General features: G+C 45.0%; 2 protein-coding genes across 4 annotated transcripts in view; one reads left to right on the top strand and one right to left on the bottom strand.

Moving 5' to 3' along the window:
* The window catches only part of LOC143981780 (beta-1,3-galactosyltransferase 5-like), a 214,169-nt gene that overhangs the window by 61,426 nt on the left and 125,619 nt on the right, over positions 1–27,124 (top strand). The window lies entirely within an intron of this gene.
* On the bottom strand, positions 11,319–12,936 carry LOC143981779 (pyruvate dehydrogenase protein X component, mitochondrial-like). Its single transcript, XM_077479872.1, has one exon. It carries the CDS (start codon positions 12,912–12,914, stop codon positions 11,448–11,450), a length of 1,467 nt encoding a protein of 488 aa, XP_077335998.1. The 5' UTR covers positions 12,915–12,936; the 3' UTR covers positions 11,319–11,447.

The raw sequence follows: 27,124 nt of genomic DNA on the forward strand, positions 1-27,124 counted from the left end.
CATCTTTCAACTATGGGATTGTGCAATATATGTAATTTGTGTGCTACACAGACATACACTGCTCTGTTTTAGGGACAAATTTCAGGGATCCCGCTATAGCTGGCTTTGAACCATTATTTAAGACTTTAGGGAGGTGTTTTGTATTGGGGAGGGTGGGCTTGCCAATTGTGGAGTTTTTGCACCCTTTTGCCCCTCTGTTATACAAGAGGTATTGTTGCCCTACACAGTGTGTTTGGTTTTAGAGAAATATTTTTGGGAAGGGTTAGACTATCGGGGGGGGGGTCTTGGATCTTTGTGCTAAGAATTTGCCCTACTTCGCTTTTTTAAGCAATGAATCCTTTTTGTAGTTGAACTCTTTAGGGTGTGTAGTAGTCTTTGTGTTTTTTTGTTGTCTTTCGGTTGGTTTAGTATATTATTGATTACACCCCTCCGATATTTATTTGGTGAGTTCTGCATATTCGCAATAGGTGGGATTCCCATTTACTGCACATTTTTTGCACCTTTGGGGTTAACACATCACTTAAATAGGCACCCTATGAGTTGTCAATAAAGGCATTTAGATCAACATCCACAATCAGCCCAAAAGGGACATAACACTTAATTCTATGGATCCATGACATTTTGGTCCTGGAAATTTCCCTCACCAGAGAGCTCCCTCTGCAGTGGGGGCGGTACTTGTCTATTCGTAAAAAAAATGTTCCTGAAGGGTCCTCACTATGGGCCAACAGGTAGTGTTTAGATATAAAAAAAAATGGACTGCGCTAACTACCAAAAAAATATCTATCTCAATACTTATTTTACCACTGTGCTTCAATACAGTGTGCAAAACAATAATAATAATATCACCAGTGTTTTGTATCAAAAAAATACAATTAAATAGTTTCAATGTCTGAAACAATTTTCAAATTCCACGATAGTGATAGTTCATTAATAAAATTAATTCCAAAATATTAATAAATTCAAATACATTCCCTCCCCTACAGTGAAAAAAACTTTTTTTGCGAATGATCAAATGCTTCTATTTATTCATAAGTGATTCCAGCCTCCACAACAAAATTCACCCTTCGTGCCAACACCACCTTGAGAAATGGCCACTCACCAGATACCAATAGAAGCTTGCCTTTGGTTCATTAATAGACATGTGCAGAGTAAAATATTTCGTTTCGGAATTTCGTTTTAGTCCGAAAACTTAATTTATTTAGTTACTCCCGAAATTCGTTTTTATTTATTTTGTTTTTCGTTCAAAAATTGCATTCGTCCGAAAATCCACATGAATTACGGTCGAATCTGTCTTTGAAGGCTTATGGTGTCTGTCGAATGTATAAAGAAGATTCGACGGAGCTAGTATATAGCATACTTTAGAACCCTATTAAAGTCTATGGGACTCCCACGTTCAAAATCTAAAGTGCTAATTTTAAAGACTAATTTGCAAGTTACAGTCCTAAAAAGTGTTTGGGGACCCGGGTCCTGCCCCAGGAGACATGTATCAATGCAAAAAAAAGTTTTAAAAATGGCCGTTTTTTCGGGAACAGTGATTTTAATAATGATTAAAGTGAAACAATAAAAGTGTAATATTCCTTTAAATTTCGTAGGGGGGGGGGGGTTGTCTATAGTATGCCTGTGAAGGGGCTCATGTTTCTGGTGCTTAGAACTGTCCCTGCACAAAGTGTCATTTATGCAGGAAAAAAGTCCTTTAAAATCACTCGCAGCTATTATGAATTGTCGGCTCCGTAATACAGAGAACACTCATTGAAAGTCATTGATAAAAAAAATAAAAAAAATAAAAAAAAAGCGTGGGGGTCCCCCAAATTCAATTACCAGGCCCTTCAGGTCTGGTATGGATATTAAGGGGAACCCTGCCTCAAATTTAAGAAAAAATTTGACGTGGGGTTCCCCCTAAATATCCATAACCAGACCCTTCAGGTCTGGTATGGATATTAAGGGGAACCCCGCGTCAAATATAAAAAAAAATTGACGTCGGGGTCCCCCTAAAAATCCATACCAGATCCTTTATCCGAGCACGCAACCTGGCAGGCCACAGGAAAAGAGGTGGGGACGAGAGAGTAGCCCCCCCTCCCTCCTGAACCGTACCAGGCCACATGCCCTCAACATTGGGAGGATGCTTTGGGGGTCTGCGACCCCTCAAAGCACCTTGTCCCCATGTTGATGAGGACAAGGGCCTCATCCCCACAACCCTGGGCGGTGGTTGTGGGGGTCTGCGGGCGGGGGACTTATCAGAATCTGGAAGCCCCCTTTAACAAGGGGACCCCCAGATCCCGCCCCCCCCCCCGTTTGAAATGGTAAGGGGGTACAAAAGTACCCCTACCATTTCACAAAGAAAGTGTAAAAAATAGTTAAATAAGACAAACACACTTTTGAAAAATTCCTTTATTAAAAATAAAAAAAAATAAAAAAAAGATTCCAGCGGTGGTAATCCACTCTTGCTATCCAGCGACGGACGATCATCTCTCCGGGGTCCAGCGATGGCTCATCTGAATCAGCGCAGCATCCTTTTTCTGTCTCCACGGAGGAGACACTGCAGGGATTCCGGCGACCTGACGTTTCTTATACACGGAGGGCGGGGCCTCCCGTCACCTAACCCCGCCCCCCTCTGACGCAAGGGGAAACCCGGGGTTCCCCGTGACGTATGGGTGACCCCGCCCCCCTCTGATGTAACGGAAACCTGCCTGTGTTACATCAGAGGGGTGCGGGGTCACCCATACGTCACAGGGAACCCCGGGTTTCCCCTTGCGTCAGAGGGGGGCGGGGTCAGGTGATGGGTGGGAGAACCACTGACTACTGCTCCTATTTGAGCATCCATTGACATTTGTGAGTCCAAAAAGACCCCAAGACTCTTGCCAATTCTTTCATTAGTCCGCCGGACTAGCACACTGACGAACGGATTGTCCGCTGAAAGCCAAGTCTGGCAGACAAATTTTAGTCAAAACTACTTTCTAAGTCCGCCGGACTTTACGATGAAAAAGTCCGCAGGAGCCCACACACGATCGAATTGTCAGGCGTAATGCGATCATGTGTACACGACATTACACTATAATTCCTCTAGCACCGTTCTATGGAAGCAGTAGGTTTAAAGAGCACACCAAACCTCTAAGATATCTTCTTTATTAACTTTAGCTTTTCTTCATATATAACACTGACAATTTCGCAGCTGACAGTGCATGTACACATACAGTGCCTTGCGAAAGTATTCGGCCCCCTTGAACTTTTCAACCTTTTGCCACATTTCAGGCTTCAAACATAAAGATATAAAATGTAAATTTTTTGTGAAGAATCACCAACAAGTGGGACACAATTGTGAAGTGGAACAAAATCTATTGGATAATTTAAACTTTTTTAGCAAATAAAAAACTGAAAAGTGGTGCGTGCAAAATTATTCGGCCCCTTTACTTTCAGTGCAGCAAACTCACTCCAGAAGTTCAGCAAGGATCTCTGAATGATCCAATGTTGTCCTAAATGACTGATGGTGATAAATAGAATCCACCTGTGTGTAATCAAGTCTCTGTATAAATGCACCTGCTCTGTGATAGTCTCAGGGTTCTGTTGAAAGCGCAGAGAGCATCATGAAGACCAAGGAACACACCAGGCAGGTCCGTAATACTGTTGTGGAGAAGTTTAAAGCTGGATTTGGATACAAAAAGATTTCCCAAGCTTTAAACATCCCATGGAGCACTGTGAAAGCGATCATTTTGAAATGGAAGGAGTATCAGACCACTGCAAATCTACCAAGACCTGGCCGTCCCTCTAAACTTTCAGCTCAGACAAGGAGAAGACTGATCAGAGATGCAGCCAAGAGGCCCATGATCACTCTGGATGAACTGCAGAGAACTACAGCTGAGGTGGGAGAGTCTGTCCATAGGACAACGATCAATCGTACACTGCACAAATCTGGCCTTTATGGAAGAGTGGCAAGAAGAAAGCCATTTCTCAAAGATATCCATAAAAAGTCTCGTCTAAAGTTTGCCACAAGCCACCTGGGAGACACACCAAACATGTGGAAGAAGGTGCTCTGGTCAGATGAAACCAAAATCCAACTTTTTGCCCATAATGCAAAATGATATGTTTGGCGTAAAAGCAACACAGCTCATCACCCTCAACACACCATCCCCACTGTCAAACATGGTGGTGGCAGCATCATGGTTTGGGCCTGCTTTTCTTCCGCAGGGACAGGGAAGATGGTTAAAATTGAGGGGAAGATGGATGCAGCCAAATACAGGACCATTCTGGATGAAAACCTGTTGGAGTCTGCAAAAGACCTGAAACTGGGATGGAGATTTATCTTCCAACAAGACAATGATCCCAAACATACAGCAAAATCTACAAAGGAATGGTTCACAAATAAACATATCCAGGTGTTAGAATGGCCAAGTCAAAGTCCAGACCTGAATCCAATCGAGAATCTGTGGAAAGAGCTGAAAACTGCTGTTCACAAACGCTCTCCATCCAACCTCACTGAGCTCGAGCTGTTTTGCAAGGAAGAATGGGTAAGAATTTCAGTCTCTCGATGTGCAAAACTGATAGAGACATACCCCAAGCGACTTGCAGCTGTAATCGCAGCAAAAGGTGGCTCTACAAAGTTTTTTAACGCAAGGGGGCGAATAATTTTGCACGCCCCACTTTTCATTTTTTTATTAGTTAAAAAAGTTTCAAAAATCCAATAGTTTTCGTTCCACTTCACAATTGTGTCCCACTTGTTGGTGATTCTTCACAAAAAATATACATTTTATATCTTTATGTTTGAAGCCTGAAATGTGGCAAAAGGTTGAAAAGTTCAAGGGGGCCGAATACTTTCGCAAGGCACTGTATGTGTTGAATAAAGTGTAACAAAATGGCGGTTCAACTGTTCAGTCTTGTCATTCTACATAAAATGGTAGCTATAGTTCTCTCTTCAGTATCTGTACTTTCACTTTAACCACTTCAATACCGGGCACTTAAACACCTTCCTGCCCAGACCAATTTTGAGCTTTCAGCGCTGTCGCATTTTGAATGACAATTGCGCGGTCATGCTACACTGTACCCAAATGAAATTTTTTTCATTTTTTTCCCACAAATAGAGCTTTCTTTTGGTGGTATTTGATCACCTCTACGGTTTTTATTTTTTGCGCTACAAATAAAAAAATACAGAAAATTTTGAAAAAAAAAATGTTTTTTTTTGTTTCAGTTTCAAAACTTTGTAAATAATTACGTTTTCTCCTTCACTGATGGGCACTGATGGGGCTACACTGATGGGCACTGATAAGGTGGCACTGATGGGCACCAATGTGGCACCAATGAAGTGGCACTGATGAGGTGGCATTGATGGACACTGATATGTGGCACTGATGGGCGGCACTGATGGGCGGCACGGATGGGCGACACGGATGGGCGACACGGACGGGCACTGATAGGTGGCACAAATTGGCACTGATAGCTGGCATTGATTGGCATGGATGGGCGGCACAGATGGGCGGCACAGATGGGCATGGATAGGCGGCACAGATGGGCATGTATAGGCGGCACAGATGGGCATGGGTGGGCACTCATAGGCGGCACAGGTGGGCACTCATAGGCGGCACAGGTGGGCACTCATAGGCGGCATTGGTGTTATACTATAGTAATGGATGCCAATCAGTGCCAAACAATAATGCATGCCAATCAGTGATGCCCATTGTGGGCACTGATTGGCATTCATTATGGGCACTGATTGGCATCCATTGTGCTGACTGGCATCCCTGGTGGTCTAGGGAGGATTACCTTTTCCCCGGTGGTCTGGTGGCGTCCCTGGTGGTCCAGTGTGGGCATCCTCGGGGGGGCTGTGCTGATAATCGATCAGCACAGACCCCCCCTGTCAGAGGAGCAGCCGATCGGCTCTCCTCTACTCGCGTCTGACAGACGCGAGTGAGGGAAAGCCGATCACCGGCTCTTCCCATTTACACTGTGATCAGCCGTGATTGGACACGGCTGATCACGTGGTAAAGAGTCTCCGTCGGAGACTCTTTACCGAGATCATAGTTGCCGGGTGTCAGACTGACACCCTGCAACAACGATTGCCGCGATGCGCGCCCCCGGGGGCGCGCAGCGGCTCATAATCCTGATCACGTCATATGACGTCCGGTCAGGATTATGAAACCACTTTGCAGCCGTCAATTGCCTATAGGGCGGGCGGCAAGTGGTTAAAATACCTTAGACACTTTATGATCTCTCTGAGAGGTATATCTGAGGCTTAAGGCCGCGTACACACGGGCGGATTGTCTGCCCAACTAAGTTCGTCAGACAATCCGACAGACAGTCCGTTCAAAATTTGCATGAACGGACTTGACCACACACGATGAGCAGACAGTCCGCTGAAAGCGTGCGCGATGACGTGTACAGCACGTACGACGGGACTAGAAAAATGACGTCCTATACACTGCAATGCAACCTTCGGCCGTGTAAATCCTTTCTGAGCATGCGCCATACTTAGTTCGTCCAACTTGCCTACACACGAGCGGACTGTCCGCTGAAACCAAGTTTGGACGGACAAAACCAAGTTTGAACGGACAAAATTTCGGAAATTCCGTAAGACTTTGTTCGTCAGACAGTCCGCTGAAAAAGTCCGCTGAAGCCCACACACGAGCGGATTGTCCGCTGAAACACGGTTCAGCGGACTAAGTTGGACAGACAATCCGCCTGTGTGTACGCGGCCTTAGAAATAGTTTTACTTGTTTGATATTGCAATTTGCTGTTTACATGCTTGTTTGTTTGCTTGATCATTTGCTATGATGTTTGCTGATGTTTGGTGGAAATACAAGTGAACACATAACTAGTTCAGTATACAGTTCTAATCGCATTATTTAACAATAGTAACATATAACTGTATTAAAGAGGAAGTAAACCCTTCCAAACAACTTGGACCTATAGGTAAGCCTAGATTAAGGCTTACCTGTAGGTCCAAGCAATATCTCCTAAACCTATATGGTTTAGGAGATATTTGCCCGAAAATGGGCACCGCTGTCTACGGCGCATGCGCCGTAGACAGCGGCGCGCAGGCGCACTAAATGCGGCAAATCCAAGAATGGATTTGCCAAATTTGTCGACTCCCGTGCGCATGCGCGGGAGTGACGTCATCGCGGCTTCGCCGTATGGCAGCGGCGGAGCTGCGAGACGCGACTCCCGTGCGCATGCGCGGGAGTGACGTCATCGCGGTTGCGCCGCTGTGATTCGTCGGAGCTGCGAGACGCCACAAGCAACATGGATGCGGCGGACTACAGGGGACAGCGGCGACTTCGCTGGCTCCTGTGTCAGGTAAGTGACACATAATGAGCTACTATGCGATGCATAGTAGTCCATTATGCTTTACCTTTGCAGGGAAAAAAAGAGGAAGTAAACCCATCAGGGTTTACTTCCTCTTTAATTACCTATTTTGGCCACTTGCTTCCATAAATCTGAACTCTGACTGGATCTCTAATCTGTTCAGCCTCCCTCTCTGATGTAATGAGATCTAGCAATGTGCTGGGTAATTTCCAGACAAAATAATAGGTGTAAGGCTGGCTGTGATTGGCCAAGACTCTTGCTCAGTGTGAGATTGGCTGTGATTGGCCAAAACTCCTGAGAGTCACAAAGGTTTAATTCTATGTTTTCTGGTTTCAATTCTGCTGTGTCTTTGAGCTTACCTTTACTGTCATACAATGAATCTTAAAAGGCATTTGTTTCTCGTTTTGCTTCTGTGAACACAATATACAACTGTTATATGACATCCGTATACAAAGTCACAGTAAATAACTCTGCTTTTATCTCTCACATGTGAGCATATAAACTATATTAAGGTTATTAGCAAGTCTAGCTGTATATGCATGTAAGTCACATTAGCAACCTAGGACAGATTTTAGCTGGCCAGCTTCACTCCCACCAAATTACCTATAATTCTATGTTCATACTTGCCAATAGTCACGAATTTGCCGGGACAATACCGAAAATCCGACCTATGTCTCGACTTTTTATTGTCCTGGCATTCTTCCCAAAAATTTGCTTTTGTCCCGCCCCCCGGGCTGCTCTGTCATCCCCCCACCTCCTCCATAAAGTATTGCAGATTGGGCAGTGGGGGGCATGGCCACCTGAGATGTTAAGTCCATTAGCATAGCGTCATGATACACAGTGTGTCATGACGCTATGCTAATAGGCGGATCATCTCGGCATGTGCATGCTGTGGGACTCAGGGAGACAGGCAGCGAGCCGCTATGCTTCTTCAGCGAGGAATGAGTGGGCGGGGCCATATGCGTCACTTCTGCTTTGTCTGATCCTGCCCTATGCCATGCTGCCTCCATGTTGGGGACGCTGTGGGGGAAAGAACTGCTGGGAGCGGTAGAAGGCTGTATTATTGTCAGGGGGTGGCAGTCTGGATGTCGGGGGGGGGCAGTCTGGATGTCAGGGGGGCCACAGGGGGAGCAGTCTGGATGTTGAGGGGGCCAGTCTGGATGTCAGGGGGGACACGGGAGGGGCCAGTCTGGATGTCACAGAGGGGGCAGTCTGGATGTCAGTGGGGCCAGTCTGGATGTCATGGGTGCAGTCTGGATGTCAGGGGGGGGGCAGTCTGGATGTCACAGGGGGGACCAGATGTTAGGACTGATGGGGACACCAGATGTTAGGAGGACTGATGGGGACACCAGATGTAAGGAGGACTGATGGGAACACCAGATGTAAGGAGGACTGATGGGGACACCAGATGAAAGGAGGACTGATGGGGACACCAGATGTTAGGAGGACTGATGGGGACACCAGATGTAAGGAAGACTGATGGGGACATCAGGTGTAAGGAGGACTGATGGAGACACCAGATGTAAGGAGGACTGATGGGGACACCAGATGTAAGGAGGACTGATGGGGACACCAGATGTTAGGAGGACTGATGGGGACACCAGATGTTAGGACTGATGGGGACACCACATGTTAGGAGGAATGATGGAAACACCAGATGTTAGGAGGAATGATGGGGACACCAGATGTTAGGAGGACTGATGGGGCCCTAGATGTTAGGAGGACTGATGGGGACACCAGATGTTAGGAGGACTGATGGGGAGACCAGATGTAAGGAGGACTGATGGGGACACCAGATATAAGGAGGATTGATGGGGACACCGGATGTTAGGAGGACTGATGGGGACACCAGATGTTAGGAGGACTCTGCTGATGGAGACACAGATGTAAGGAGGACTGATGGGGACACAAGATGTTAGGAGGACTGATGGGGGCACAGATGATAGGAGGACTGATGGGGGCACAGATGATAGGAGGACTGATGGGGATACCAGATGTAAGGAGGACTGATGGAGACACCAGATGTAAGGAGGGGCTCCGCTGATGGAGACACAGATGTAAGGATGGGCTCCGGTGATGTAGACACAGATGTAAGGAGGGGTTTCCACTGCTGGGGACACAGATGTGAGGAAGGCTCCACTGATGGGACACCTGATGAAAGGAGGGACTCTGTTGGGGGCACCTGATGGCATCTGGTGGCAGGCAATGTGGCTAGTGACACGCTCATGGCTCCCACTGATTCTGCATTATGGTGAGTTGAATGATTTCATTTTATATTACAATGTAATAATAGAAATTATGCGCTTCAATCATCCTGACACCATAACAATCATGGTGACGGGATGATTGAAGTGCTAACACCAAGTATTTGGAGTATCTTTATCTGCTGATTCTCAAACTCTGGGAAACACATATTGCTATTGTGGTGTAGGATCTGGGGCTGCTGTTGCTCCATCCCCCCTTTTCCTGTCCATCCCGCATTCATCTCAGACACTAACCACACCCCCTGAGCCACGCCTATTTAAGCCACGCCCGCCGTTTCCCGTAAACCACACCCATTTTCACCACTAGGCGCGCCGCATTTTCAATTTTTCCCTATGCCACACCTACAAACGCATGCCCCCCTAATTATAATACAACTCCGCCTACAGCCAAAAAAGTGTCCCTGATTTTTTTTTTACAATGTTGGCAACTATGTATGTTCTCTATAGTAGGATTTGAACATGAATTTAGGGAATTTTCCATCAGATTCTCAGTTGAACAAGTAACTTCTGTATAGGACGTTCCAACATGAGCGGAATAGTGAGACGTTTTCCCTCCTTGTCAAGTTTTGAGTCTACGATTTGTAACAATGCTTTTCTTACTAGTCTGTCTTTATCTTTTTGAACTTGTAGAACACTGGCCAATTTCCATTGACTTCTAGGTAAATCTTCTTCTTTCACTAATACTATGTCACCAACTTGTACATTTCTTCTGGGTGTTTGCCATTTACTTCTTAACGTAAGATTGGCTAATCTTTCCGCCATCTATTCCAAAACTGTTCTGATAGATATTGAATTCTTCGCCATCTCTTTTTGCCATATAAATCCCCTTTGGCAAACTTGCCAGGTGGTGGTTGTAGATGGTTGGGAGTTAAAGGTTCCAAACTTGTTGGATCATTGATGTTGTCAACTGTAAGTGGACGACTGTTAACCATAGACATTACTTCATAGAACAGGGTCCTAAGTGAAGCATCATCTATTCTTCCAGAGCTCTTTCTCAACACTGAATTTAATACATTTCTTACAGTTCTGATTTGTCTTTCCCAAACTCCTCCTGTGTGGCTTGCATGCGGAGCATACATATAAAAATTACATTGATTCTGTGACAAATAGTTACTTTTTCTTTATCGATCTCTTTTAGAGCTTTCTTCAATTCGTTCTTTGCTCCGTCAAAATTAGAACCTTGGTCAGATCTAAGCTTTGTAACAGCACCTCTAATGGCTATGAAACATTTCAAGGCATTAATGAATGCGTCAGCTGACATATCTTTTCATTTCCAGATGAATTGCTCTGCAGCTTAGACATGTAAATATTAGTCCATATCTCTTGTACTCCTTGCGGTTTTGCTTGGTGATGAATGGGCTGAAAAAATCCATTCCACTATAAAGAAATGGTGTTGATGGTTTACATGATCTACCGGTAAATCTGCCATTCTTTGTTCTTCGGTAGGTCTACGTGCCTTTCTACAGGTTACGCATTTACTTATATACTTTGCTATAACTTTGCTTCCCTTTACTATCCAGTAACCACCTTCTCTCAAACAGTTCTGGTTAAAGCTTCACCTTGATGCAAGGATTTGTTGTAGTAGTGATCGATAATCTTGTGAAGGTAGAATTTTTGGGTAGAATTGCTGGATGCTTCACTCTGCTGGGTAACAATGCATTTTCCAGTCTCCCTCCCACCTTCACTATACCATCCTGCAGAACAAGATTAAGCTTGTACAATGGGTGGTTGTTGGGAAGCCATTTAGGTTCTTGACTAAGTCTCTTTTTTTTTTTTTCCAATAAGTTAGTTTGCTTTATTAATCCATCTGTCACAATGATGTTTGTTCGCTTGTAGTTATCTCTACACGTTGTAGTTCTGTTACATATTCCATGAGGCGAGATATACATTCATTCACACTAGGGCACATCTGATTGGGTTCTCCAAGTTGGCTCGAAACTGATCCAGGAACATAGATGCCAGTTCATCGTCCACCAGACGACCGTCACTGGACAGCGTAACGCTCATCAACTCTTTCCGACAGATTTGGGGCTCCCCTTCATCATCTACTGCCATGGCCAGCTCAGTCCGGAAGCGTCCAACCGCCAGGATGCAGGACTGTGGAGGGTTTATTACTGCACTGAATCCAGTAATCCCAAACATGCCAAGATTGGAAATACTGAATGAGCCTCCTTGATACTCTTCTGGTAACAGCTTTCCACTTCTTGCTTTCAGTGCCAAAAACTTTGCAGCCTCTGCAATTTCTTGAATTCCCTTGTTGCTGGCTTGTCTTATTATAGGAGTGATTAGGCCTCGGTCGGTTGCCACGGCGATGGAGATGTCAATGAACTCCAACTTGCTGGGGCCTTCTCCATTCCATGTGACATTTACCTCCGGCATTTGTTTGAGGGTTGCAGCCGTGGCTTTGATGATAAAATCATTTACGGAGACTTTTATATTATCTTTAGCCAGTTCCTTCCTCAGCTTGAGAACCGCTCCAAGGTCGCAGTCTGTGCTGGCATAGGCGTGAGGGATGGTTGTTTTAGATTCCGTTAACCTTTTGGCGATAACCTTTCGGATGTTGCTGGTTGGTATTTTGGAAAATGTTACCGCTGCAGATGGCGTCCCAGGAATAGACATTGGTGGGTCGGCTGGACGTGGAAAGGCTGGTGGTGAAGATACTAGTGGTTGTGATCTAGGTACTGGCACCATCTTTTCTGCTTGTGTGGCCTGAACTGGCTGTACAATTTTCTCCCCTGCATCCTTTTTCTGCGACACGACTCGAAGAGCATCTTCTTTTGTGATTATCCCACGGGGGCCAGACGCAACCACACTTTTTGGGTCCACCCCATTTGTATCCAAAATGTGGCGAGCCGCTGGGCTTATATGGAATCCAAGTTTGGTAGGCTGAACAGGAACCTTCACTGGGGTCGGGGTTGCCTCAGGTGCCACGGGGAGTGAACTTGGTGATGGCAGACTCTGAATGGTTGGAATTTCAACCTGTTTCCAGTCCTGCCCTTCCTCCACAAGAAGCGCAATCAGAGATCCCAGTCTCACATTCTTGCTGCCTTCTTCAACCATTATTTTGGCTAATACTCCATCATCACTGGACTCCATCGTGACCACAGCCTTGTCGGTCTCAATCTCGCACAGAGCATCTCCTGCATTCACCACCTCACCTTCCTTCTTCAACCACTTCACAAGGTTTCCCTCCTCCATAGTGGGAGACAGCGCTGGCATTAAGACCTGAACAGATGGCGCCCCCCATCTCCAGTGCGAGGTGTGAAAGGTCCTCAGTCCGCCCTCCTGTGTCCGGCTCTGTACACTCCCCACCAATGACCTGACCAGCCTCCGGTATCCCAGTCTCAAGGAGGCCGCCATCTTCCCACACCGCCCGCAGGACCCTGACCGGGCTTGACTAAGTCTCTTTAACTCTTCACTACAGAATCTCTGTTGAATGAGTCTTATGACTGTTTCTTCAGCTTTCATCCTTTCCTCTACATTCAATGATTCCTTCTTTCTGATTCCCTTTGCCAAACGTTGAATTTGAGCTACTACTTTTATGACTGTATTCTATTTTGAACATCTGTCTAGTCTTTCAAGTATGTCATCTTGACACTTGGCGGCAGTGCTCAATGTTTGTACAATTTTTACTTCTGGATCACCTATAGACAATTATGTGTGACTTTCACTGGGTATGATTTCCTTTTCCCAGTTTGAATTTTTCAATTCTGTAACATTCAGGCCTCTTGAAGCATGATCTGCTGGGCTATGCTTTGTATCAATGTGATGCCAATGTTCTGGAAGTGTTATTTCCCCGAATTTTCTGAACTCTGTTGGCGACAAAGACATGGAATCTTTGAGCTTCGTTGTTTATGTATCCTAGAACAACTTGCGAGTCTCTCTAAAAATATTCTTCATCTATCTTTAACTCTAATTCTTCTCTCAGAAACTTGCTTACTGGTGCTGAAACAACAGCTGCTGTCAGTTCAAGTCTATCAAGGTATTGTCTGAATACTGGTAGGTGCGACTCTGGTCTTTCTCATAACCAGGGCACAGTGTATTTTTTCTTCTCCTATCACTCTGATGTAGGAGCACTGTCCATAACCATAACTACTGGCGTCTGAAAAGTGATGAAGTTCTATTATACTGATGCTTTCTTTTCTTCCTCAGCATCTTTAGGTATTGAAGATTTATCCTTCTTTAGACGTTCTTCATGTAGTGGTGTAGGATGGCGTCCTTTGCACACGCTGCATGTGGCCCTTTTCTTACACTCCTTAGTAATATGTTTTTTTCTTAGGCACCCAAAACACAGTTGGTTAACAAATATAAAACTTTTCTTTTCATTGTGGGATTTCTCCTTCAATTGTTGGCACTTGTGTATAGAATGGTTCTCTCCACAGAACATACACTTAAAAGTAGTCTGAGGATTTGTCGGTTCTGTCTCTCTACTGATCCCAGCAGTGACTTTGAACTTGCCCTTGTAGGTATCTAGACCTTTAGCTGTTGTGTCGGTTGCAAAGCTAGTTGCTCTTGCACTTCTTAAATCTCTCACAGGCCTTTCTTCTAGGGATTTTAGGGTGTAAGATGCTGTTACTGGATTACATGCTATTCGTGCTTCCTTATTAACAAACACAGAGAACTTTTCAAAACTTGGGATGTTCTTACTTAGATCTAACTGTTCAGTCACATAGCAATTCCTTCTAGAAGCCACTTATTCAGGTAGCGTAGCTAGCATCCTGTGATTTTCTAGATAGTCGTTCAGTACTTCTAGTCCTCGTACATGTGGGATGGTATTGCTGCATGCTTGCAGGAAGTCACCATACTCTTGGAGTTTCAAATGTTCTTTAGTACCTATTTTAGGCCAGTTATTCAATTTCTCCCTAAAGGCTCTTTGTACTAAGAAAGGATGACCATATCTTACATTTAACTTTTGCCAAGCCTGCTTGTAGGCTTCTTCGTCTGTTCTATAGAAGTTACTAGGGATGAGCCGAACCCCCCCCCCCCCCAGTTCGGTTCGCACCAGAACCTGCGAACAGACCAAAAATTTGAGTTAACATTAGAACCCAGTCAAAATCAAAAGTGCTAATTTTAAAGGCAAATATGCAAGTTATTGTCCTAAAAAGGGTTTGGGGACCCGGGTCCTGCCCCAGGGAACATGTATCAATGCAAAAAAAAGTTTTAAAAATGGCAGTTTTTTCGGGAGCACTGATTTTAATGACTCTTAAAGTGAAAGAAAAAAAGTGAAATATTCCTTTAAATATCGTGCCTGGGGGGGTGTCTATAGTATGCCTGTGAAGTGGCATGTGTTTCCCGGGTTTAGAACAGTCCCTGCACAAAATGACATTTCTAACGGAAAAAAAGTCATTTAAAACTGCTTGCGGTTTTAATGTAATGTCTGGTCCTGGCAATATGGATGAAAATCATGGAGAAAAATGGCATGGGTAGAGCCCCCTGCCCATTATCAGCCCCTTTGGGTCTTGTATGGATATTAAGGGGAACCCCGTACCCAAATTAAAAAAAGGAAAGGTGTGGGGCCCCCAGGCTCTGTATACTCAGAACAGCAGTATACAGGCGGTGCAAACAAGACAGGGACTGTGTAGGTTTGTTGTTAAGTAGAATCTGTTTGTAATTTTGAACTGGTACATTTTTAAAGTGTAGCTCTAGTCAAAAAATCGATTTTTAAGCTTTTTGGAAAACATAGGGAAGGGTTATCACCCCTGTAACATTTTTTTTTGCTGTCTGTGCACCTCTTCAGAAGATTTCACCTCACTTTCTGTCCCAATGACAAATGTTTTTGAAAATTTGGGGTTTTAGTAAAACAAGGATTGGCATAAAGCATCAGTGGAGAGGAGACATGTTTTTCCCATATCAACTATTACAGGAGAGAATTTCCCTTCCTAGGGGTAGATTTCATCTCACTTCCTGTTGTCTTCTTCCATTTGCAAGCAGGAGACGTTTGTAAGTTGGATGTTTGAAAGTAGGGGCCTGCCCTATATGCTCTGCAGAAATTTGGGCCTCAGGTGTTGGTGTTGCCACAACACTGTAAGCCCTCAAAGTGACTCTTGGTGGGTGCTGGAATGCCCTGCTATGAACTATTATATCAAGAATTGTAATTACATGCCATTGTTGAACAGTGGTAGAAAAATTGGGCCTTTGGTGGTGGTGGTGGTGCTGGTGCTGGTTCCATAACACTGTAAGTCCTCACAGTTACTCTTGGTGGGCTCTGGAATGGGCCCTGCTGTGAAATATTATATCAAGAATTGTAATTACATGCACCTGTTGAACAGGGGTACAAAAATTGGGCCTTAGGCACTGGTGCCACAACACTGCAACACCTCACAGAAACTCTATTTGGAGAGCAGGAATGAGCCCTGCTGCAAAGTATTGGATCACAAAATCTAATTACACGCCCCTGTTAAACAGGGGCTTAAAAATTGGGCCTTGGCACTGGTGCTGGTGCTACAAAACTGCAACCCCTCACAGATATTGTAGTTGAGCGCAGCAATGATCCCACCTGCAAAATATTGCATCAAAAATTGTAATTACACGCCCCTGTTAAACAGGGGCTGAAAAATTGGGACTTAGGCACTGGTGCTGGTGCCACAACACTGCAACCCCTCACAGATACTCTAGTTGGAGCGCAGGAATGAGCCATGCTGCAAAGTATTCCATCAAAAATTGTAATTACATGCCCCTGTTGGGCTTAGCCATTGGTGGCGGCACCCAGAACCAAAAATGTTCTTCCAAGCTAACAGCATGATCATTGAGGAGGAAGAGGATCGTCACTCAGCATAACAGGATAGTCACTCAGCATCAGTATAGGCACTGTTGAAGGGATCTGACATTTCAAAAAAAAATATTCGGTTACATCAGCTTTAGGTGCTTGGTAGCTGTTGGTGATCCAAGACTGATTCATTTTTATGAAGGTCAGTCGATCAACCGAGTCGGTGGACAGGCGCACCCTGTGATCGGTTACGAAGCCTCCAATAGAACTGAATGTGCGTTCTGAAAGAACGCTGGATGCAGGACAGGCCAGTAGCTCAATTGCATACTGTGCAAGCTCTGGCCAGTGGTTCATCCTCAAGACCTAGTAACCCAGAGGATTTTCGGTGGGAAAGGTGTCCAAGTCTGATCTTGCCCCTAGGTATTCCTGCACCATGTCAGACGCTGGCAATGGTTGCTGGAACCGATCATACCTTGGGGCTGCGGACTAAAAAATTGTCTGAACGCATCGGTCAGACAGACACCTTCTCCACCCCTCCTTCTGTGACTGACCGAAGCCTCAGCAACACGTTGTCCAGGACCAGGAATTTGTAACCTCCCAGTCTCTGGAAACACATTGCACAGACCTTTCTGCAAGGCCTCTCGAAGATGTTTCATCCTCTGCGACAGCAAGATAAGGTCCGAAACCTTACCCTTGTAACCTGGATCAAGGAGGGTTGCCAGCCAGTAATGATCCCTCTCCTTGATCCTGCAAAGCCTGGTGAAGGATCCTCATATTCGTCGGATCCTTCCTCAGGCTTTGCAGGATCAGAGTGGCCATGCAGCGTAGGTTAGCTGAGGCATTCGATCCGGAGTCCTCTGGGTCACTAAGGACGACATGATCCACAGCCACCTCCTCCCAGCCACGAACAAGTCCATGGGGTTCTTGGGACTGTAAATGATCCCTAAAAGACTGCTGCTGATGCTGAGTGCCAGGCTCCACCTCCATGCTGACACAATCCTCCTCCTCCTCCTCTTCCTGTATGATCGGCGGGCCAGCAGGAACACTGTCTGGATAAAGGGGGCCTTGAGAGGTAGGGAAGTCCTCCTCTTCCTGCCTCTGTTCTGCCTCAAGTGCCCTGTCCATTATTCCATGCAGCGTGTACTCCAACAGGTGGACAAGAGGGACAGTGTCACTGATGCATGCACTGTCACTGCTCACCATCCTTGTGGCCTCCTTAAATGGGGACAGGACAGCGCATGCATCCCTGATCCTGGTGCCGTAGTCGCACAGGTACTCATTGATGGCCCTCTGCTGCGTGTGCAGCCACTGCAGCATGGCCAACGTTGAGTTCCACCTGGTGGGCATGTCACAGATTAGGCGGTTCTTGGGCAGGTTAAATTCCATTTGTAGGTCAGCCAGCCGAGCACTGGCATATGACCGGCGGAAATGCATACAGACTTTCCTGGCCTGCCTCAGGACATCATGTAAGCCTGGGTACCTGCCCAAGAACCGCTGCACCACCAAGTTAAGGACGTGAGCCCCACAGGGCACATGGGTCAGTTGTCCCTGTCGGAGGGCGGAGAGGAAGTTGGTGCCATTGTCGCAAACCATCATTCCTGGCTTAAGCTAGCGTGGCGTCAACCACCTTTCAGCCTGCCCCTGCAGAGCTGACAGAATATCTGCTACAGTGTGGCTCTTGTCCCCCAAGCACACCAGCGCAAGCGCAGCATGGCATCTTTTTGCCTGTGTACTTGCGTGGCCCCTTGAACGCCTACGGAGCACCGCTGGTTCCGAAGACAAAGCACAGGAAGAGGCCATGGAGGAAGAAGAAGAGGAGGGGGTGGAGGAGAGAGGTGTTTCAGAATCACCAGTAGCATTTTGGAGGCGTGGTGGCGGAACAGCCTCCAACACTACTGCACCTAGCCCTGCATCCTTCCCAGCTGCCAGAAGAGTCACCCAATGCGCTGTGAAAGCTAGGTAATGTACCTGCCAGTGCCTGCTGGACCATGAGTCAGCAGTAATATGCACCTTACCACTGACCGCCCTGTCCACCGAGGCCAAGACATTGCCTTCCAAATGCCGGTAGAGAGCCGGAATCACCTTCCGTGAGAAAAAGTGGTGTTTGGGAACCTGCCACTGAGGAATCTACTAAAAAGGCAGCAGTTGAAGTGCTAGCAATTTAGCCAAGCTAGCATTCAACCACTGGGCATGTGGATGGCTGGGAGTGAACTTCTTTCGATGGTGCAGCAGCTGGCGCAGGGAAATTTGCCTGGTACAATCGGACGTCTGTGTACCAATAGCAGATTGCCCGCAAGTGCTTGGTTGTGACACACCTAATTCTACACCTTCATTCCTCTCAGAGCAGGTTTCAGAGAGGATTGAAGGTATAGTGGGGTTGGAGATCCCAGCTGACGAAGAGCAAGGAGAGGTCCGCTTTGTTCTGGGTCTTTTAGGTACGCTTGCCAAAGAACTGCATGGCAGGTCGACATATGTCTGGTTAAGCATGTGGTGCCCAAGCGGCTGATGTTTTGGCCATGTGAGATATGCTTGAGACATATGTTGCAAATAGCAGCAGTGCGATCTGATGCACTCGTCTCAAGAAAGGCCCACACCAAAGAACTTTTGGAATAACGCGCAGAGGCAGTGCCCTGCACATGGGTGACTGATGCCATTGAGCTGAGGGAAGAGGCCGAGTTGGCAGCTGCTTTGCCAGTACCCTGAGCCTGAGTGAGAGAGGATGAGGAGAATGAGGGCGGCTTGGTAATCTACTCTACCAAGTCTTCGGCATGTTGCAGCTCAACAAGTCCAGCTGCCGAAAATAAGGACAAGCGTGTCCTATGGCCACGTGCTGATGAGGATGCACCGTGTCCATGACCAGCACTGTTGCCTCTAGCATCAGAGCCTGCTTGCCCTCTTTTATTGGCTTGTGACTGTCTGCCTCTTCTTGTTGGCCTTCCAGACATACTAATGGCCTGCAGGGAGATAGCTGCAAAAAGCTGGGACGTATATACTGATATACTGAAGCTAACAGAATCAACTGCCTGCCTGTAGTATGATTAGTATGAGAACACCAGCAATTGGGGTAGCTTTATGTGCACACTGTGCAGAGGACACAGTATACTGACTGTAATTACTGCAGCTACCTGCGGTATAGGATGAGCAGAACACCAGCAATTGGGGTAGCTTTAGACGCACACTGTACAGATGACACAATACACCGACTGTAATTACTTTAGCTGCCTGCGGTATAGGATCAGAAGAACACCAGCAATTGGGGTAGGTTTATGTGCAAACTGTGCAGATGACACAATACACTGACTGTAATCACTGCAGCTGCCTGCGCTATAGGATCAGCAGAACACCAGCAATTGGGGTAGCTTTAGGTGCACACTGTGCAGATGGCACAATACACCGACTGTAATTGCTACAGCTGCCTGCGGATAGGATCAGCAAAACAGCAGCAATTGGGGTAGCTTTATGTGCACACTGTGCAGATGACACAATACACTGACTGTAATTACTGCAGCTGCCTGCAGTATAGGATCAGCAGAATGCCAGCAATTGGGGTAGCTTTAAGTGCACATTGTGCAGATGACATAGTACACCGACTGTAATTACTGCAGCTGCCTGCGGTACAGGATGAGCAGAACACCAGAAATTGGGGTAGCTTTAGGTGCACACTGTGCAGATGGCACAATACACCGACTGAAATTGCTGCAGCTGCCTGCCTGTGGTATAGGAGCAGCAGAACACCTGCAATTGGGGTAGCTTTAGGTGTACACTGTGCTGGTGGCACAATACACCAACTGTCTTTGCAATAGCTTCAAATTAAATTAAATCACACTGTCTCTCCGTCTATCTCTCTCCGCCGCCGCAACACACTACACAAGGCCGCTGCTCAGGTGGCCTTATATAGTGTGGGGAGTGTACTAAACCACCTGAGCCATAATTGGCCAAAGCATGCTTGGCCAATCATCAGCCAGCAATGCACTGCGATGCCGCAGTGAATTATGTGCGTGACGCGCCACTCGAATTTGGCGCGAACGGCCCATAATGTTCGGAATTCGCCGAATGGACAAACAGACGATGTTCGAGTCGAACATGAAGCTCATCCCTAGAAGTTACCTTCGAGAACTTTCTTTGCTTCTCCACCAACATATTTCTAAAGCTAGAATAACTTGTCAACTGACTTGGAGCAATAATGCTCAATGATCATTTCCAAAACCTGCCTTCCACTCTATGAACTTCAGTATGTCTCCTGAAAATACCGTAGGTTCTGGAACAGGAAGTCTTGCTGGGACCATAGTCGCAACATTCTCCTGATCATTGCAGTGTCATCTAGGAACAGAATTATCCTGTTTTATTTTTTTACTTAGTTCTGAATTGAATGTGTCTCTCTTTTCGTTTTTCAGAGCAGGGATGGAAGGGCAATGACTTTCTTCTTCATTACATGCTGGTGATTTCCTTCCATTCACCTGGGCGTATGAAAGGAAGTAGGAGTCTGCATCTTTGCTTAGTACAGATTTGGACTTATGATTACTATTCATGTCCTCTTTGTGTACTCGTAGCCCTTGTACACACGGTCGGAGATTCCGTCGGAATGTGTCCGATCGGAGCGTTTTGTCGGATATTCCGACTGTGTGTGATCTGCATCGGACTGTTTCCGTCGGAATATCCGTCGGACCAACTTTTCCAACTTGCCGGAAATATTTTCCGGCAAAATGCTCCGATCGGAAATACTCCGATCATGTGTCGAGAATTCCGATCGGACAAAGTGCCACGCATGCTCAGATCAAATTCCTACACCAAAGCTATTGGCTACTAGCGTGAACATAGTCCCGTCGCAACGAAATAATGTTATCACGTCGGATTTTCCGACAACTTTGTCTGACCGTGTGTATACAACAGACAAAATCCGTCGGACAAAATCCGACGGATTTGGTTGTCGGAATCTCCGACCGTGTGTACAAGGGCCTAGTCTGGCTTCTATAATCTTAACTTCTTTCAGCCTTTCCATTTCTGCTATTCGCATACGCTGTGTCTCGATTGCAGATTCCACCTCAATTTCTGCTTTCTTGACAGCAAGTTGTTCGACAAGTTCCTTTCTTTTTGCTATTAAAGTACTTGAGGACTCTCATATGCTACTGGTACTTCTAGTGGAAGAAGTCCTACTTGCGATTGTGGTTCCTCCTAAGGACCTATCATAGTCTCTCATAAATAGTTTATTCATTCTCTTTTTTGCCTTAACTTCATCATATTTAGCTTCAGATAGTTCTCTCATGAGCTTTACTAAATCTTTAGTGACTGCAGTACATGTGATCAGGTTACTTACAATATCCTGTGGAGGTGTCGTAGATGACCGCAGGTTGACATATGCTGCCATAAGCTCAGATTCTTCTACTGTCTCTATCATATCACTCACGTTTGCTTTTATACCTTCTTGCTTTAGCTTTCTATGAACATCATTCATGTAAGATTTCCACTTATCACACATTCTGGTGAACCTTTTTCCTTTTAAGGCTGCTTCAAATTTTCCAGCATCTTTAGGGTCGGTTTTCTGATACGTTCTGAGCGTCTTAGTTCATTTGGGATATATTTGTTTGGGCCATGGCTAATGCTGCATCAGACTCTTCTACCTCAGACAGATTCACTTGTTCTCCACCTTCTATCTTATCTATCTTTGTATCCTCTAACAATGGCATAACAATACTCGACTTAGAAATTTTACTTTAAGTGCTATAACAATCAATACGACTATTAAGGAGACTTTCACTTTAAATGCAATAGCAATAGGTGCAGACAGTAAAAAAATGACTTTCACTTTAAATATTTTAGAGTCCTTGTACTAAAAACTGTCCCTTGTTTTTTTACTTACAGTCCTTTTATTCCTGAATACGAAAATGTCTCTTTCTTGTCAAGCCTATGTGCAATGATAGTTATAAAGGAAAGTTCTGACCTTATTCTGAAGAGCAGGATACTGTGATCTGTAGGTTGCTGGGACAAATATCTTAAAGCAGACTTGTCTTTCTTAATCTGATGCTCTATTCTGACTTGCGATGCTTTGTGCTGCCTTGTGACGCTTTCTGCTGACTTGCGATGCTTTGGGCCTAGTGGTGGGAGACTAGCTGGCTGCAGTGCATGGCCTCTTTTTGCGTAGTGGTGTAGGCGCTCTAGCTCTGGACTTTGGTCTCTTTCTCTCTCTAGGGATCACAGGAGAGTTGGAGCTCTTTCTGTAACTATCTTGCCTTTGCCGTTCTGCCACTTTAAGAGTCGGCTACAGATTGACTAAAACACACGTCCTATGGCCTCTATGGTAGCTCCGCTGCTCAAATGTGCTCTTTTCTGTGCAAGTTGAAGAGCACTATCGCTTTGCCCTCAAAGGCAACAAAATGATTCCACTGTGGCAGGTGCAACACTATGAAGTGCCCTATGTGCTGTGGCATTAGAAGAACTCTAATTTCTGACCTTTTAGTCCAAACAGGACTATCTCTTACTTTATAATTCCTCTAGCTCCGTTCTACGGAAGCAGTAGGTTTAAAGAGTACACCAAACCTCTAAGATATCTTCTTTATTAACTTCAGCTTTTCTTCATATATAACACTGACAATTTTGCAACAGACAGTGCAGGTACAAATGTGTTGAATAAAGTGTAACAAAATGGTGGTTCAAATGTTAAATCTTGTCATTGTACATAAAAAAATATATTTCAATTGGCATCCTTTATATCTCCAATATTCACACACAGCAATGGCACTAGACAGGGTTGCCCCCTTTCCCCCCTGTTATTTATCCTGTGCCTTGAACCCCTAGCTGCATTTATCCGAGAGAGCCCGGATGTAAGCGGGGTCTCCGTGCGACGGAGGGAATACAAGCTGTCTCTATTCGCAGATGATATACTTCTAACGAAACCACACATTTCACTCCCCAACCTACATGCCATATTAGACACGTTCGGCAAACTCTCGGGTTATAAAGTTAATACAGCCAAGACAGAAGCTCTCCCCATTCATATCCCTCCTACGCTTCTTGCTTCCTTACAAGACAACTTCCCATATCATTGGTGCCCTGTGTCACTCAAATATCTAGGCATACATTTAACGGCATCCTACCACGCATTATACCAAGCTAACTTTCTCTCCTTAATCTCGGAAACGCACGGCCTACTCTGTAAATGGATGGACTGTCCTTTGTCTCTCCTGGGTAGGATAATCGTTCTCAAAATGGTTATATTCCCAAAGTTTCTGTATCTTTTCGAAACCTTGCCAATTGCACTCCCTATGCCTCAGCTTAGGAATATTCAACGGGCCTTCACTAAATTCATATGGGGAAACAAATCACATAGAATTGCCCACAAATACCATTGAGGTCCTGTGTACCCATGGTCCTTACCAAAGAGGTCTTATATCCTCTATATACAGGATCCTTTATGACTCATCGCCACCAACATTGGAATCTCACCTCTACATGCGGAAGTGGGCCAAAATCATACCCACTCCTATATCTCTTCCTCAATGGCAGGGGATCTGGACTTCCATTTCTAAAGCCTCTAGGTGCGTGGAGCAGAGAGAGACAGCCTACAAGGTCTTGATGTTCTGGTACAAAACTCCTAAAGTTTTGCATAAATATGTTTCCTCACTATCCCAACTATGCTGGAGAGGCCTACAGGACGTGGGTATGCATTACCATATCTTTTGGGATTGCCCATTGATCATACCTTTCTGGTCCAGGGTTCAATCCCAGCTCCAATCAGTATTGGGGTGAGATATCCCGCTGAATCCAGCACACTACTTATTGGGCCTTGCAGTCCCGGGTATCCCTAAAGATGCCAAAAAATGGATGGCCTTTATACTTCTAGCTGCCAAAAGAGTAATACCTACCCACTGGCTGTCTCCTGTTCCTCCAACACAAGCCCAAGTAGTCTCTACCATTGCACAGATGCGTAGGATGGAACATATGACGGCAGTGGTTCAGGACTCCCTACCTCAATTTTCTAAGATATGGGATCCCTGGGACAACTCCTTATTCAACCCGGAATCCACTCCTGGTTCCATTGTCAACCCCCCCTAGGGCGACATACTGTGGTTTCGCATCAGTACCTTAATCTCTTACTCCCATAACATGTTATATCACTGTGTAGTCATTATATACAGATACATGGTGTACCTCCCTCTTCTTTTTTTTCCTCCCTCTCCCGTATGTTACTTGTATATGCTTCTCTTTTCCTTTTTTGTAACTTGAGAGATGATTCCAATGCTGTGCTTTGTCGATATTAACGACTATTGTAACATATTTGTTGTTCTTATGTTTTGCAAAAATTTTCAATAAATATACATTTAAAAAAAATGTATTTCTCTCTTCAGTATCTGTACTTTCTCTTTAAAGTACCTTAGAGACTTTATGATCTCTCTGAGAGGTATATCTGAGGCTTAAGAAATAGTTTTACTTGTTTAATATTGCAATTTGCTGTTTTTACGCTTGTTTGTTTACTTGAACATTTGCTATGATGTTTGATGATGTTTGCTATGGTGTCTGTTTGATGATGTTTGATAATGTTTGGTGGAATTACAAGTAAACACATAACTAGTTCAGTATACAGTTCTAATCACACTATTAATTGTATGAAAATACCTATTTTGGCCACTTGTTTCCATAAAACTGAACACTGACTAAATCTGTAATCTGTTCAGCCCCACTCTCTCTGATGTAATGAGATTTAGCAATGTGCTGGGTAATTTCCAGACAAAATAATAGGTGTAAGGCTGGCTGTGATTGGCCAAGACTCTTGCTCAGTGTGAGATTGGCTGTGATTGGCCAAAACTCCTGAGAGTCGCAAAGGTTTAATTCTATGTTTTCTGGTTTCAATTCTGCTGTGTCTTTGAGCTTACCTTTACTGTCATACAATGAATCTTAAAAGGCATTTGTTTCTCATTTTGCTTCTGTGAACACAATATACAACTGTTATATGACATCCGTATACAAAGTCACAGTAAATAACTCTGCTTTTATCTCTCACATGTGAGCATATAAACTATATCAAGGTTATTAGCAGGTCTAGCTGTATATGCATGTAAGTCACATTAGTAACCTAGGACAGGTTTTAGCTGGCCAACTACACTACTCTCTTAGCCCTTGTACACACGGTCGGACATTCTGACAACCAAATCCATTGGATTTTGTCCGACGGATTTTGACCGAAACTGTTGCATACACACGGTCGGACAAAGTTGTCGGAAAATCCGATTGTACATAACGTGATGATGTTATTTCGTTACGACGGGACTACGTTTAGGCTAGTAGCCAATAGCTTTGGTCTAGGAATTTTATCTGGGCATGCGTGGCACTTTGTCCGTCGGAGTAGGCTACACATGATCAGAGTATGTCTGATCGGAGCATTTTGACGGAAAATTTTACCGGCAAGTTGGAAAAGTTGGTCCGTCGGATATTCCGACAGAAACAGTCCGATGGAGACCACACACAGTCGGATAGGACACATTCCGTCAGAATCTCCAACCGTGTGTACAAGGGCTAAGAGATGGAGCTCCCTTATAAATCACCTGAGGCTTTTCAGGCAGGACGGTGTTTAACCACTTTCAAGTCCGGACCATTTTACTGGCTTAAGACCAGACCACTTTTTGCGCTTCCGCACTGTGTCACTTTAACTGACAATTGCGCGGTCATGCGACAAGGTTCGCAAACAAAATTGACATCCTTTGTTTCCCACAAATAGAGCTTTCTTTTGGTGGTATTTGATCACCCCTGCGTTTTTATTTTTTGCGCTATAAACAAAAAAAGAGCGACAATTTTGAAAAAAACGCATTATTTTTTACTTTTTGCTATAATAAATATCCCCTAAAAATATATAAAAACATTTTTTTTCATCAGTTTAGGCCGATAAGTATTCTTCTACATATTTTTGGTAAAAACAAATAAAAAATCACAATAAGTGATTATTGATTGGTTTGCGCAAAATTTATAGCGATTACAAAATAGGGGATAGTTTTATGGCATTTTTATTAATAATTAATTAATTATTTTTTTTACTAGTAATGGCGGCGATAAACAATTTTATTGTGACTGTGACATTATGGTGGACACATCGGCCATTTTTGACACATTTTTGGGACCATTGTCATTTATACAGCAATCAGTGCTATACAAATGCACTGATTCCTGTGTAAATGACAGTGTCAGTGAAGGGGTTAACCAGGGTGGCAGTGTAGGGGTTACGTAGTGTCCTAGGGGTGTGTTACTAACTGTGGGGGGCGTGGCTGTGTGTTAGTGAACACTGATCTCTGCTCCAATCAAAGGGAGCAGAAATCAGCGTCACTTGTTGCTAGGCAGAACGGGGAGATGCTGTTTACTTCCGCATCTCTCCATTCAGGCTCCCCGTGAGACGATCGTGGGTATCCCCGCGGCGATCGAGTCTGGCAGGGCGGCAATTTCAAATGGACGTACCTGTATGCCAGTTTGCCTGCCCGTGCCATTCTGCCAACATGCATCGTTGTGCACCGGTCGGGAAGTGGTTAATACATAATCATTACACAAAATGTGCCAGTGTTTCCTAATCATATTCTTAACGTTCATATGTTGCATAGAGTAGGTTGTAATAAAGGGAACTATTGGGGTAGACCTACTGAGGGGGCTTTTCTCTCAGTAAGTCTTTCCTATCCATAAGTGTAACTTCCTGGAGGACATTTTTTAGGGAATCACTAGAGTAGCTCTTTTCTTCAAACCTCTTAGTGAGTATAGCAGCCTGTACTGAGAACTCCTCTACCTCTGTACAGTTCTGCTTGAGCCGCATATATTGGTTCTGTGGAACGGATCTGAGCCACGGGCCATAATGACAGTTAGCGTCAGGAATATAAGGAATATAAGAATACCT

This window comes from Lithobates pipiens, unplaced genomic scaffold (assembly GCF_037356315.1).
Source record: "Lithobates pipiens isolate NorthernLeopardFrog02 unplaced genomic scaffold, aLitPip1_a1.2 Scaffold_16, whole genome shotgun sequence".
In the NCBI taxonomy this organism is placed as follows: Eukaryota; Metazoa; Chordata; class Amphibia; order Anura; family Ranidae; genus Lithobates; species Lithobates pipiens.

What these genes read in the sequence shown, in the direction of transcription:
- LOC143981779 (XM_077479872.1), bottom strand. Translation starts at nt 12,914, where the DNA reads ATGGCGGCCTCCTTGAGACTGGGATACCGGAGGCTGGTCAGGTCATTG.